At 35.5% G+C, this 13,931-nt stretch overlaps 1 protein-coding gene across 6 annotated transcripts in view; it reads left to right on the top strand.

Annotated features, from left to right (window-relative positions):
• The window catches only part of DDHD1 (DDHD domain containing 1), a 93,390-nt gene that overhangs the window by 67,161 nt on the left and 12,298 nt on the right, over nt 1–13,931 (top strand). For all 6 annotated transcript variants that reach the window (XM_082617412.1, XM_082617411.1, XM_082617413.1 and 3 more), the window contains 3 exons: nt 6,508–6,770; nt 8,265–8,340; nt 11,783–11,932. In XM_082617412.1, the coding sequence (XP_082473538.1) occupies nt 6,508–6,770; nt 8,265–8,340; nt 11,783–11,932 (489 nt within the window). The remainder of the gene's footprint in view (nt 1–6,507; nt 6,771–8,264; nt 8,341–11,782; nt 11,933–13,931) is intronic.

The raw sequence follows: 13,931 nt of genomic DNA, 5'->3' as shown, positions 1-13,931 counted from the left end.
AGGTAAAGAAACTAGTACAAGGAGTAATTACCAATAGAGCGGCTCTGCTGCTCTGTGCTACTCCAAGCCAATCCGTTGCTGATTTTGTTTATTCAGAGTCATTCCCTAACTTAATCCAGGATATCTTTTACATATCGACAGAAATATGTTTGGTTAGTTGCCAGAGAAAATTCCTTCTCTTCCAACTACCATCCCCTTAGGATTTTTCTTCATTCCTCTTTCTATATCCCCTCATTGCCATATACCAGTATTGGGCAAGATCTGCCTTGATCTGATTGAGAACAGTAAAAGAAGCTACAAGGAGAATTGCTATTCTGGGCTTAATTCTAACCAAAAAGGAAGGCCTAGTCGGTGAAGTAGAACACTAATAATTTCCACGTTCATACTCCTTTATAGTGTACAATGGGCATTGTTAGATATGCCCTAAAGGTTAGAACACTGAACTATAGTATTGCAAGTAAACCAGTGAGGGGGGGGGAGAAAAAGGAAAGAGAAGGGCTGAGAGCATATTACTATACACACATACACACACACACGCACACGCACGCACATGCACACGTGGTTGGTAGTACTCCTAAAACGGTATCCTGAATCTTCAAGGCTAAAATGTGCGAGTCATGCCCCCCAAAAGTAATAAGTGCTTTTTAAAAACTTTAAGTTGGCGTTAATATCCAGAAAAACTAAAAAGAGAAAAGTGCCAGACTCAGACCTCTGGCCATTGGTGAATGATGACTGAGAAAGTGATCACTTTTTATTTTGCTCTTATAGTCAAAGATAATTTTCCTCAGAATGGAATTGAATAAACCAGATATTCAGTAGGAAAAGGGAACTGATCGTTAAGATAAATGAAATGGAAGGAGAACACCCAGTGTTTTAAATTAGTTGGTTTTTTGATCCAGTTGAATTTCATGGAAAAGCACTGAGAACTTGTGTCTGAGATTGACCAGCAATCTTCAGCAATGTATCCCGAACATTCCTAATTAGAACAATCACTTGCGGTGCTCATTAAAAATGCGGGCAAAAAAAGAACCCCATGAGGGGCATTGGAATTGAGGGTATTAATGTGAATTTATGATTTTGAAAATAAGCCAGTGTATGTAGATAACATCTATATATTTAAGCGTATATGCTTAAGCACAGAAGTATATATATGCTTATACTTCCTACCTCTGTCCGCTGAAAGGGCCAAGAAGCAGACACCCCAATCCAATGAGCATACCTAGCACCCAGATCTTTGCCTCTAGTATTGTTATTCTCCACTAAGAAAAAGTAGAGTTCCTTGGAAAAATGGCTGATTCCAGGGCTGGGGCAGGATAGGTCCAAGTCAAAGCTGGAAGAATTTGTTTTGACAGAAGGTAGAAAAATGCTCCAAAGAATGATGACACAAGATACAGGACATAATAGTCAAATTAAAGAAGCATATCCCACTGACCAAATCTGGAACAATTTGAGCACCAAAATAATTAAGTAATTATTACTTATTGTAAGGAATTATTCATAGTACTTTTGTAGAATTATAATAAGGATAATGTACTAAGGAATTCTAAATCATTGAAAAATTTGTAAGTCCTTATCAATGATAAATAGATAAATTGGGAAGAAGGGAGGTCCTTTGCTTCAGTAGGATGCCAAGGGCCTACTAATAAGTGTGGAAGGAATGCTGGAGTTGGAAAGTCTCATTTTGCAGCCATCATGGTAGGATCAGGTAGGGGAGAGGACTGGGCAAGAATCATCAGTGGATGCTAAAATGAGGGCAGATTTTTTGACAAGGAACAATATTTGCATGGTCTTAAAGTGTATCCTCTCAGACTGCTTTTAGTTTAGAAAATAAAGGTATACAGTGGAGAAATCAAGCAACAACTTTATGGGGTGTTCCTGAGGGACACCCAGAGAAGGACACAGCATTATTTATGCAGTATTCCAATTATGAGGAAGCATCAGACAAACATAAAATGAGGAAGTTGTAACAAAAAAGTAGGAATGAGACTGTATTCTTTTAAAATGTTGGCATAATAAAAGAGAAAGAAAGAACGGCTGTGGAAAATGTTCCAGGTAGAGAAGATTAAAGAGATGTGATAGCTAATTATAATATCTCATCCTAGACTGTATCCTGTACTGGATCGGGGGAGATGCTACAAAGGATAATATTAGATCAACTGGCAAAATTAAAATGTGAATGGTAGACTAGATTAGATGAAATATTATATCAAAGTAAATTATGAAGTTGATAACAGCACTATGATTGTGGAAGAGACTATTCCTAGTCTCAGGAAATATACACTGGAGTATTTGGGGGTAAAGGACCATGACATATGTAATATATCCTTAAATGGTTCACAAAAAAGTTGTGTGTGTGTTACAGAAACAGAAAAAATGATAAGGCAAATAGGAGGAAATGCTAACATTAGGTGAATTTTGGATAAAGCCTATGTGAGGATCTTTGTACTATTTTTATTTTGCAACATTTTATAAATTTGAAATTACTCCTAACTAAAAAGTTAAGAAAAAGAAACTAAAAAATACTTTCCCAGGTCCCTCCTCTGGAGATCCTGATTCAGTGGGTCTGAGATAGAACCTGTGAATTTGTGTTTTTAACAGTTCCCCAGGTGATACCATCAGAGAAGTTTGGGAACATTGCTTAAGGCATTGTGAAGAACAAAAGAAAATAAAAGAAAAACTTAGAAGTGGGCAAAAATTGTTCTTATTCTTTAGAAAGGAAAGCTGATTTTGCGAATCAAAGTCCATTTAACACAAGGTTGGTGTTAGGCAATATTTAGACTAAATTATTTTTCAACAATATATGTTTCCTAAGAGAAGTAGTGATAAGTAACAGCCAGCAGGGGTTCTGTAGGATTGTCATGCCTGGTGAATTAACCTTGTTAGGTTTATTTGATAGGCATAAATAAGAGCCTTTTTTCTCTTCCTCTCAACCTTTGGAGTCAAACAGATGCAGATTCAAAACCTGCCACTTAACTAGTTTAGATCAAATTTCTCACTTTCTCAGCTTCCTCACTTATATAATGGTCATAAAATACCTAGTTGATAAAGATTGTCATGAGGATCAAAGATATTATGATAGGGCTTCCCTGGTGGCGCAGTGGTTGAGAGTCTGCCTGCCGATGCAGGGGACACGGGTTCGTGCCCCGGTCCGGGAAGATCCCACATGCCATGGAGCGGCTGGGCCCGTGAGCCATGGTCACTAAGCCTGCGCATCCAGAGCCTGTGCTCCGCAACGGGAGAGGCCACAACAGTGAGGGGCCCGTGTACCACAAAAAAAAAAAAAAAAAAAAAAAAAAAGATATTATGATATATAAATTCCTTGTGCTTAGGTTTTCAAGTTGTAATTAAGTATATATCTGTCTTTATATATTTCAAGGGCTGCAATTTAAAAAAATTTAAAAAGAGAGATAGGCCTGCTCTGTTAATTCTAGAAAGTAAAATAAGGATCCGAGAATTGAAAATACAGAAAGGGACATGTTTGGTTACTAATGAAGAACAGTGTAATAAGCAAAACTGCCTTAAAAATACAGAAGTGTTACGATGAAAAAATTTGTAAATAATGTAAGATGATGGATTTTAACTAAACTTACTGTGATAATCATTTCACAATATATACCTAGATCACATCATTACATTGTATACCTTAAACTTAAACAGTCTATCTCAATTATATCTCAGTAAAACGGGGGGGGGGGGGAATTTTTTTTAAATAGAAGTGACCACTTCTGGATGAAGATACTCACTGGGGTAGATGCTGAACTCCTTATCCCTTAAGAGGGGTATTCCTGAAGGGACTTTTATCTTCACAGCAGTTTAAGTTAGATCATCTCTAAGGCCCCTTTTCACTCAAGTTTCTGGGATGCACATGGGAGGACCTTAGTTATTGTGCACTAAAAATTTGTGCTTAGGGAAAAAGTTTTGTGTATCGATCAGTACTTCTCAGGCCATACTTTCTGAGGACCAGTTTTTAAAAAAGAAACTAACTCCAGTCTATCAAGACATCATCAGAGAGCCTTTGGCTCTTTCTTCAACCCTAAATAAAGTAACATGAAAAATCCAGAGAGAACTGTATATCTTTTGTATATCTGAACTCTCTTTTCAATGGCTTTTAAAAATGAAGAACTATAAGGAGAATTGTCATGGCCCTATCTTGCCATTGTTATTTGAAAATTGTTTAGTTGATGTATATGACTAAAACTTAAATTACTTTTTCTCATTAAAATTTCCTGTAACAGGGAGATGGACAAATGACTAATTATATTCTTCAGCCCTATTTTGGGTGTTTGGATTCTCTCTTGAAGCTGCTGGGGTTTTTTGCTCTTCGGTTGACTTTCTTCATAAATTTTAATTTGGGGGCAGTGGCTATGAGAATTAGAAACTTTTAAACTTTTGAAGAGCCATCCAATGCCTGCGTATGTAAGAGGTTAGCTGAACTGATTAGATAATATTGTAGAATTAATAAAATTAAGATCACAGGGTATGTCATTAATCTTGGTTCAGATATCCCAAATGAATATAGTTGGTCACAAAGGGATCTACTGTTTCTATACTTACATGGTAGGAGTCTTAAAATCAAGGCCTTCAAAAGTAAAAACTATTAAATATTGCTTTTAAAGGAATTTATTTTATTGGAACATTAGCTTTTTCTACACCTCCCTTCATGTAGATTATAAATTAGGAAAATAACAAAATTTTAAGGGTTGGTTCATATTCTTATCAAAGCCAAGTCCAAAGCATTACATTATAGCTCCCTTTGAAAAGAGCATGTAATTTGATATCACACTGCCTATTTCTTAAATTCTGTTGACTAGAATTACCTACAACCCATGTCTTGGGAGATTTTTATATGCATTTGCCACTAGTGTGGTCCCCAGAACTGCTGAGTCTGAAACTCTGGGATGGAGCCCAACAATCTGTATTTAACAAGCCCTCCAGACCCAATACATGGTTTCAATAGTTTTAACCAGACCTCAGTATTGCAGTGTAGGGCTCTGTGATGTCAGCAATCAGAAAGAACATTGCACCTTCATTCATGTCCCTGCTAACCCAGCCAAGCATGAATGCTCAAATAATTTCCAGTTTGTATCTGCTAAAGAATGTTCAGTGAAACCTAGTGGAGGCTAAAGATTGAAAATGGAAGCAGTATATAATTAATGTTTGTTTGTCTGAATAACAGCTGACATATTAAGAAGGACTGAAGTGAGAAATTGAATATCAGGCAGGAATTTTATAACTAAGTAGTAGTAAGCAATGATAGGAAGAGGAGAGGACTGCCTTAAAAGTCAGGTCAGGGCCCCATATGAATGAATTTGAGTAACAAAAGAACCTTGTTCTTCTCACTTCATAGAATATTTCAGTAATATTTGTTAAAGCTAAATTTCAAGAAAGCAGTTTTACAAAGAAAAATGGCTATGATACTCTCCACATTATTAACCTCTAAACCTTAAAAAAGTCCTGCTTTTTTTTTTTTTTTTTTTTTTTTTTTGCAGTACGCAGGCCTCTCACCATTGTGGCCTCTCCCGTTGCGGAGCACAGGCTCCGGACGCGCAGGCTCAGCGGCCATGGCTCACGGGCCCAGCCGCTCCGCGGCATGTGGGATCCTCCCGGACCGGGGCACGAACCCGCGTCCCCTGCATCGGCAGGCGGACTCTCAACCACTGCGCCACCAGGGAAGCCCAGTCCTGCTTTTTAAAAACAACTTTTTGCTCTTATCTATATTACCAACTTAGTGGGAATTTTGGAATATCAAGTAGATCAACATAAGCTTTTTCTTTTGTCACACAATGGACTTTCCTTACGTTACTCTTATCTAAATGCATAAAGTGGGACTTCCTGGCAGTGCAGTGGTTAAGACTTCACCCACCAATGCGTGGGGTGCAGGTTCCATCCCTGGTCGGGGAGCTAAGATCTCATATGCCTCACAGCCAAAACAGCAAAACATTAAAAAAAAAAAAAAAAAAAGCAATATTGTAACAAATTCAATAAAGACTTTAAAAATGGTCTACATCAAAAAAAATCTTTAAAAGAATGCATAAAGTAATAGTATATATATGTTGTGTATACAATATGTTAGTAACCCTGTTACCATAAACTCAGATATTCTTTTCCGAAAACTTACTGTGGCTTAAAAACTACAAGGTACAAGACTTTAGAATTGCGTATGAGTCTGTTGCAATGAAGAAGAAATACCCAGGACTCTTTGGAAATCTACTAGAATCTGCATGGAACTTTTTTTAAATCTCTGGAACTGCTGCCTTAAGTAATTGGTTTAAGGACTATGAAAGGATCTGTGTGGGTAACATCTGCCTTTATTCTTTAGTGTTGATATGGATTATAATATTATATATACCTTTACTTGATTTCCTGTAGGGTTCTGAGTTAATTTTAATAACCTAGATATATTTGGCCAGTAATGTGTGTTTTTCTTCCTTAATGTATTTGAGTTTAGAAATAAAGTTTATAGTAGTCAGTGATTACTCTAATTTGATGTTTTCTTATTTCAAACAGCTAGTTAAAGGCCTTCAGCAAGAGCTGAATCGATTATATTCCCTTTTCTGTTCTCGGAATCCAGACTTTGAAGAAAAAGGGGGTAAAGTCTCAATAGTGTCACATTCCTTGGGATGTGTAATCACTTATGACATAATGACTGGCTGGAATCCAGTTCGACTCTATGAACAGTTGTTGCAGAAGGAAGAAGAGTTGCCTGATGAACAATGGATGAGCTATGAAGAACGTCATCTTCTTGATGAGCTCTGTATAACTAAACAACGGTAAAATACCCTAATCTCTTAAAAGAATTTAAAATGTCTTCATGGAATCACTGGACTTCTTAGGTGAAAACTTAAGATTTTCATAATAAAGAAAAAAATACATTGTTTCGGGTACAAAGATTATTGAATAACATGCCTAATCAAGCTAGAGACTTAATTTTCATACTAATTAGGTGTTTTCCTATAGCATGAAATGAATTATTCTTCCATCTTCCTCTTTTTCCTTCTGTCTTTTCTTCACAGGTTATTAGGAGTGAAATCTAAAACTTATTCCAAGCTGAGTCACTTTGTAGAATTCTTACTGAAAATGCTTACTAGCTTGTAATCCTTCGTAGTTTTACTAATCTTAGAGATGGGCCTTTACCTTTCTTATTATTCTGAAAATAATTTTAAAGCCCTTTTTTTGTTGACAAATATATTTTTGACAGATTTTATAATTATCATTTGCAGCCTTCCTGATACTATCTTTTAATTCTTTGCTACATTCCTATCTTCATCTTTAGTTACATGCTCTATCTTTTGTTCTCTTAATGATCATCTGATTGATTCTAATAGAACAGTGAAAAGCCACTCATTTTGATAGTTAGCATTATATAAAAACAACCAATTTAGCTGACTTAAATTTTCACTCAGGAAGCGTTGAATTTATTTTTGTCTTATAGAAGTTGTCTAAGGATTTCATTTAGAATTTTATTAAGTACCATAGGAAAAATACATAAATTTTTTAGTGTCAGAAATAATTGATAGTTTTGAAAGAAAATGTCATGTTGGCAAGCCTCAGAGCCATATTTTAGACATAAAATCCAGTAAAAAAAATTTAACAGACTTAGATATAGAACATTGTAATAGGAAAAAGTTGATATAACCCAAATGTTCATCAGCAGAGGAAGGTTAAACTGTGGTTTATCTGTATGATGGACAATTACACAGTTGTTGTAAAGGCTGAAATAGGTCAGGAGACAAGTGAAAAGATTGCTAAGATTCATTATTAACTGTAGAAAAAGGAAAGATATAGAATAGTGTATGTGGTATGAACATTTGCTGTGGTTTTTTTTTTTAAAGATGTATATATGCTTGTATGTGCCTCACATTTTACTAAAGGTTTCCCCCCAAAAGCTATTAACAGCATGTATTTGAAGAATAGGGGTACTTTTACTAATTATTTCATAAACTTTTTGTTTTAGCCTTTTTTTTTTTTTTGGCCGCACCACGCGGCTTATGGGATCTTAATTTCCCAACCAGAGATCAAACCCGCGCCCCCTGCTTTGGAAGCGCGGAGTCTTAACCACTGGACTGCCAGGGAAGTCCCTTCATAAACTTTTAGACTATGTGTACTACAGCAGGTATATTTATTAAATTCTGTCAATAAGGATTAATTTGAGGGATTGGATGATGGGTCATTATTTTCTTCTTTATGCTTAGTGAACTGGTAAACATCTGATACTTATGAAATTATAAATATGAATGTGTACATAATCTCATACTCCTTTCTAGGCTGAGAGACATAGAAGAACGGCTACACGGATTGAAGGCATCATCTATGACGCAAACACCTGCCTTAAAATTTAAGGTAAGGAAAGACAGGTGATATTTTCCTTGTTGATCTTAGGGTTTTTTTCAAACATCATTTGAAGCATGATGTTAGGGTTCAAATGAAATCCTAATTATTCTTTCAAATGAATTTTTTTTTTTTTAACACTTACAGTGTGTTGGACACTGCTGGTTTCTGGGTTCCACTAAGAATGGACAAGATGGTTTCCTAGCCCTCAAAATATGTAACACAGTGTTACTGGGTCTATTAGCAGTATAAAGAATGATGTATGCATGAGAAGGAGGTTTAATTTTGCCTGTAAATGTTTACAAATGAATGACATTTGTACTTAATCTCAGTAAATTGGATATTGCCAAGTAGAGGAAAGGAGAAATGCTGCTCTGTTCTTGAACGAAACAGCATAAACAAAGGCGTGGAGGGATGTACCTTCATAGTACGTCCAAGAAACACCAAATAATCTTAAATAGTGAGAAAAGAAAAACAGAGACAGATCTGGTAAATATCTAATATTTAGAATTTAACAAATCTGTGACCAACTAGTGGTATGTGGTAAGAAAAATAACTGGAATTATATCAGTGATGATTCCAGGGATGGGAAGCTGACATTTCAGTCAATAAGAAGTGTATGATAAAAGCACAAGATGAGGTGCACGCAGTTAGTTTGGAGCAAAGTGAGCAAACCAGTTTGTCTAGAATATACAGGATAAAGGGCATGGAGGCAGTAGGAAAGCAGGAAGAGCTAGAAAAAGGGACCTTATGTTTGATAGGGGCGGTGGAAAGCTTTTCAGGGTTTTTGAGCATCGGAATAGAGCTGTTGAAAGCAATGGTTTAAAAGAATAAAAAGTTGCAGAGAGACATTGACATTGATCTGACCATTGGAGAAGACACAGCCTATACCTGAATAACAATTTGTTTGCAGTGTTAAATGGAACATGACGTAAGTTTCCTAATACTCATTTCCAGTTGAATATATGCCCATGTCTAGTGTACTATATTGTTTCTTGATATCTTTTATCATGGGAACTTAACATACAGGCTAAGTGATGGAATGATGCAAAAATTCTTATTGAATCTATCTCTATGACTTATAAAGTTTTTTTTTAACTTATACATTTAAAAGCCATATGGTAATGTTATAAGATACATTTAAAAGCCATAAGGGTGGGAGGGAGACACAAGAGGGAGGAGATATGCGGATATATGTATATGTATAGCTGATTCACTTTGTTATAAAGCAGAAACTAACACACCATTGTAAAACAATTATACTCCAATAAAGATGTTACAATATAATAATAAAAATAAAATAAAAGCCATAAGAGCATGGTCTTTGGAGTCACCCCCCACCTGGAATTTGAGTTCCATCTCTACCACCATTATTATATATAATCAATGTTAAATATGTAGAATTGGGGCTTCCCTGGTGGCGCAGTGGTTGGGAGTCCACCTGCCGATGCAGGGGACACGGGTTCGTGCCCCGGTCCGGGAGGATCCCACATGCCGCAGGGCGGCTGGACCCGTGAGCCATGGCCGCTGAGCCTGCGCGTCCGGAGCCTGTGCTCCGCAACGGGAGAGGCCACAACAGTGAGAGGCCCATGTACCGCAAAAAAAAAAAAATATGTAGAATTGATCTGATAGTAAAAGTAAACTCTTCTATTTCATGTCCTAGGTTTTGTACTAGAGAGTTGAGTAAAATCCACTAAGTATATTATTATCTCAAAATTCAGTTATCATATTACCAGAATTTATGCCCTGTAATTGTGTATCCTTCTAATACATAGTCATGTAGTCTAATAATATGAATTTTTAATTATTTAATTACTTATAGAGAAAAAATATAGAAATCTGAAATTTAAAAAGGAATATATGATGAATTAGCAAATTAATATTTAGTACTCCAGAGTTCTAAAAGAAACAGAGGTCTTTCTATGCCTGTTAACTGGCAGATGGATTTACTTTCATAAATAAAAGTGTCAGATTTGTCACACATTACCATTGAACTTTCAAAAGTGGAAATAAAATGTCAACAAACGTTGGTCTAGAGAGTGGGAAGCTTTGGTTGTGATCATGAGGCTTTGCCACTAACTAGTTATATAACATTAGCCAAATCAAAATCAGTTAACATCTCTGAATTCATCTCTTTATTCTTCTCTAGATGAGGCGGTTAGACTAAATGTCTAAAGCTCTTCTTCACCTTTAAAATTATTTGATGGATATAGATAACACTAAAGCAATCGTTACTCTTACCTGAGAGAGAATAATTCCTTTGTGTGTTTGTCTACCAAACTGCAAACCAATCATAAACAAAGAAAGAAAAGTTGGCATATCCAATTCTTTATTTCTTGTCTTAAATTCTCAATTACCTGTTAGGTATATTACAGATACCTCAAACTAATTATGAACAAAAACATGATTTACTTAGAGTATCTGTTACAATTAATGGATTAATTAATATCTTCCCAGTCAGCCAGACCCAAATCTTGTGAATTGCCTCTGGCACCTTCCTTATCCCCATGTCCATTCATTCATGTTGATTCCATCCTAATCTCTCAAATATCCATTTCTGAATGGAACAGCTTGTCCTCCTGGGTGCAGATTATCTTTTGCCTAAACTCTTTCAATAGTTTTCTAACTTGTCTCCAAGTCACTAGCCTCTTAATTTTCTAGTTCATTCACAAGCTGCTACCAGATTTACTAACCTCCTAAAACATGGGTCAAATTCTATTGTCTTTCACTACCTGTAAAATAAATTAAGCCCAACTCTTTTAGTCAAACAGTCAAGGTTCTGTACATTCTCATTCCAAGTTACATTTTCCCCACAGTCAATTTTCAACCATATCAGGTTATTTTTATTCTCTAAATTAAGCCAGTTTCTTTCCTCCCTCTGCTTTAGTTCATGTGGTTCTATCAGTATGGAATATCCTTCCAGCCCCAGTATATCCCAACCCCAACTTTGGAAATCCTTTTCATCTTTTATGGCCAGTGCAAATGCTTCCTCCTTTGTAAAGCCCTCAAAGTTGGGATTAATTATTCCTTTGTCTACTCTCCTGGAGCACGCTTTCCTTCTATTATGCACTATTTTATTCTGCCTCTCCCTCAGGATTGTAAACTCTGAGTACAGAAGCTCTGCCTTATTGGTCTTTATATGTTTTAGAATACCTAATATACTATTACTTTACACAAAATAGTAGCTTAATAAATCTTCCTTCTTATTCTCATTCTTCATTTTCTATTAGATTTAAAGATAATGAAGTTGCTCCTGGATAGACTGTTTAGAATAATTAATGGTTGTTATATAGTTAATAAGTAATGCAGATACCATCTAGACAAAGCTCATTTAAAAAGATATATATTTGGAGATAAATTTATTATTTGTATTTTACCATATATTATGTTGTGCCCAAATTCTTTGAAAAACACTTCACCACTTTTAAAATTTAGGATGACTTTATCATTGTAGGTTGAAAATTTCTTCTGTATGGGGTCCCCGCTGGCAGTTTTTTTGGCATTGCGTGGCATCCGCCCAGGAAACACTGGAAGTCAAGACCATATTTTGCCCAGAGAGATTTGTAACCGATTACTAAACATTTTTCACCCAACAGATCCAGTGGTGAGTTGCAAATATGGACATTTATCTCTCAATATTAAATTTTTCCTAAGAGACTCTGTAAGAAATCTTGCAAGGTACTGCTGAATTTATGAGAAAGCGTTCATTTACAGACATCTCTCGTAGATACTGCGTTTTTTTACAAACAAGGTTTGTAGCTACCCTGCATTGAGTAAGTCTATTGGTGCCATTTTTCCAACAGCATTAGTTTTTAATTAAGGTATTTATGTTATTTTAGACATAATGCTGTGGTACATTTAACAGATAGAGTATAGTGTAAACTTAACTTTCATATGCACTGGGGAACTAAAAAATTTGTGTGATTTACTTTATTGCAGTGATCTGGAACCAAACCTGCGGTATCTCCAAGATATGCCTTTATCTTTTACATTTGCATGAGTTCATATTTTTTAAATATTTGTTCTTTGATTAGTTTAGGGATCAGGAAATAAAATACCTTAAAGATGTTCTGTTTATGTTGTATTTGTAGGATGAAAGCATAATGTAAAAATATTAGCTTTAGACAATTAATCCAAAAGACAGGAGTCATCTGGACTTTCAAACCTTAACCAGTTGTAATACCAATAATGTAGCAACCATAAATTTTAAAAATCTCACTTTAAATACTTTTTTCTCTAAAGTATGCTGCAACATTGAAATGTGATTGGTAGATCCTCTTAGAAATGAAAATATTTAAATATTATGTATTAAACATAGAAAAGTGGAAGAATTTATTTTAGCTTGGTGGAATTATGACATTTTGGATTTTTACATTCTCTGTTATATTTGTACTATAAGTAAATTTTTTCATGTAAATACTCCTAGGATCTGTCTGCATCCAGGTAAACAGTTTAATGCCAAGTATGATTTTTGGATGAGAAAAATTCTTCCTTAAATCCTCTTGGGGACAAGGTTAGATATAACTAGATTTAAGACAAACTATTTTAAATAGCATTTATTCTCTGAAAAATAGCTTTATATAATTCTATAAAGTCTTTTAAAAGATCTTTATCTAGTACCAAATAAATATAACATTGACTAAACACCAGAATTTTAGAAAATTTCACATATGTTAAAGAATCAAAACGGTTATATTTAAGAAATTTCACTGAAATGGAATCTAGTATTAGATTCAAATACTGACTGCACGATCTTGGCCAACTCACTTCTGAGACTATTTCTTATCTATATTATGCAGATGATAATATTTTACCTCATAGGGTTGTTAGGATTAAGTAAAACGTGTGCAAAACACCCAGTTAGACCTTGAGTATTTTGTTAATATGCATTCATTTAACTCACTCTCCTGTAACTTGAAAGTGAACTTGAGATCATAGGTGAACTCTAAACTTTCAGTATATACCCTATACTTTGTACAGTCTTAAACTTTGTTATTCAGTTGGCCCTTGAACAACTCGGGGGTTGGGGTACACCCTGTGCTCAGTCAAGAATTGGGGTGTAATTTTACAGGAAGCCCTCTGTATCCACGGTTCCGCATCCACAGATTCAACCAACTGCAGGTCATGTAGTGCTGTAACGTAATTATGGGGGGAAAAATCCAAGAATAAGTGGGCCCACGCAGTTCAAACCTGTGTTGTTCAAGGATCAGCTGTATTATAAAGGAGGGTTCCAAACTCATTATTACAAATTATTTTTATTATTCGTTTTATAGTTCTTCTGTGAAAAAATTTTTTTAAATAGCTTATGTCAGAATTGTGCTAGGCAGTTTTTCCAAAGTTATCTATCCTTCCCAACATCCTTGTGAGGTAGTAGGAAGTGTTACCTCCTTTCTATAGCTCAGGAAACTGAGGCTCTGAGACCTTGTGACTTGGTGAGTGTCGTATAGTTAATAAGTGACAGAGGCCAGAATATAAACTCGGGGAATTCTGATGCCAAGTCCATTGCCTTTTCTGCTATATCATCCCTACTTCACATTAGACAAATGGTCTTATACCATCATCTAGTGTTTGTTACTATATTAATCTACTTGAAAGTAGGGTTT

The sequence above is a fragment of the Mesoplodon mirus genome, assembly GCF_964341445.2.
Source record: "Mesoplodon mirus genome assembly, chromosome: 4".
Classification (NCBI taxonomy): domain Eukaryota; kingdom Metazoa; phylum Chordata; class Mammalia; order Artiodactyla; family Ziphiidae; genus Mesoplodon; species Mesoplodon mirus.
This window is presented reverse-complemented; position numbering and strand designations above follow the sequence as displayed.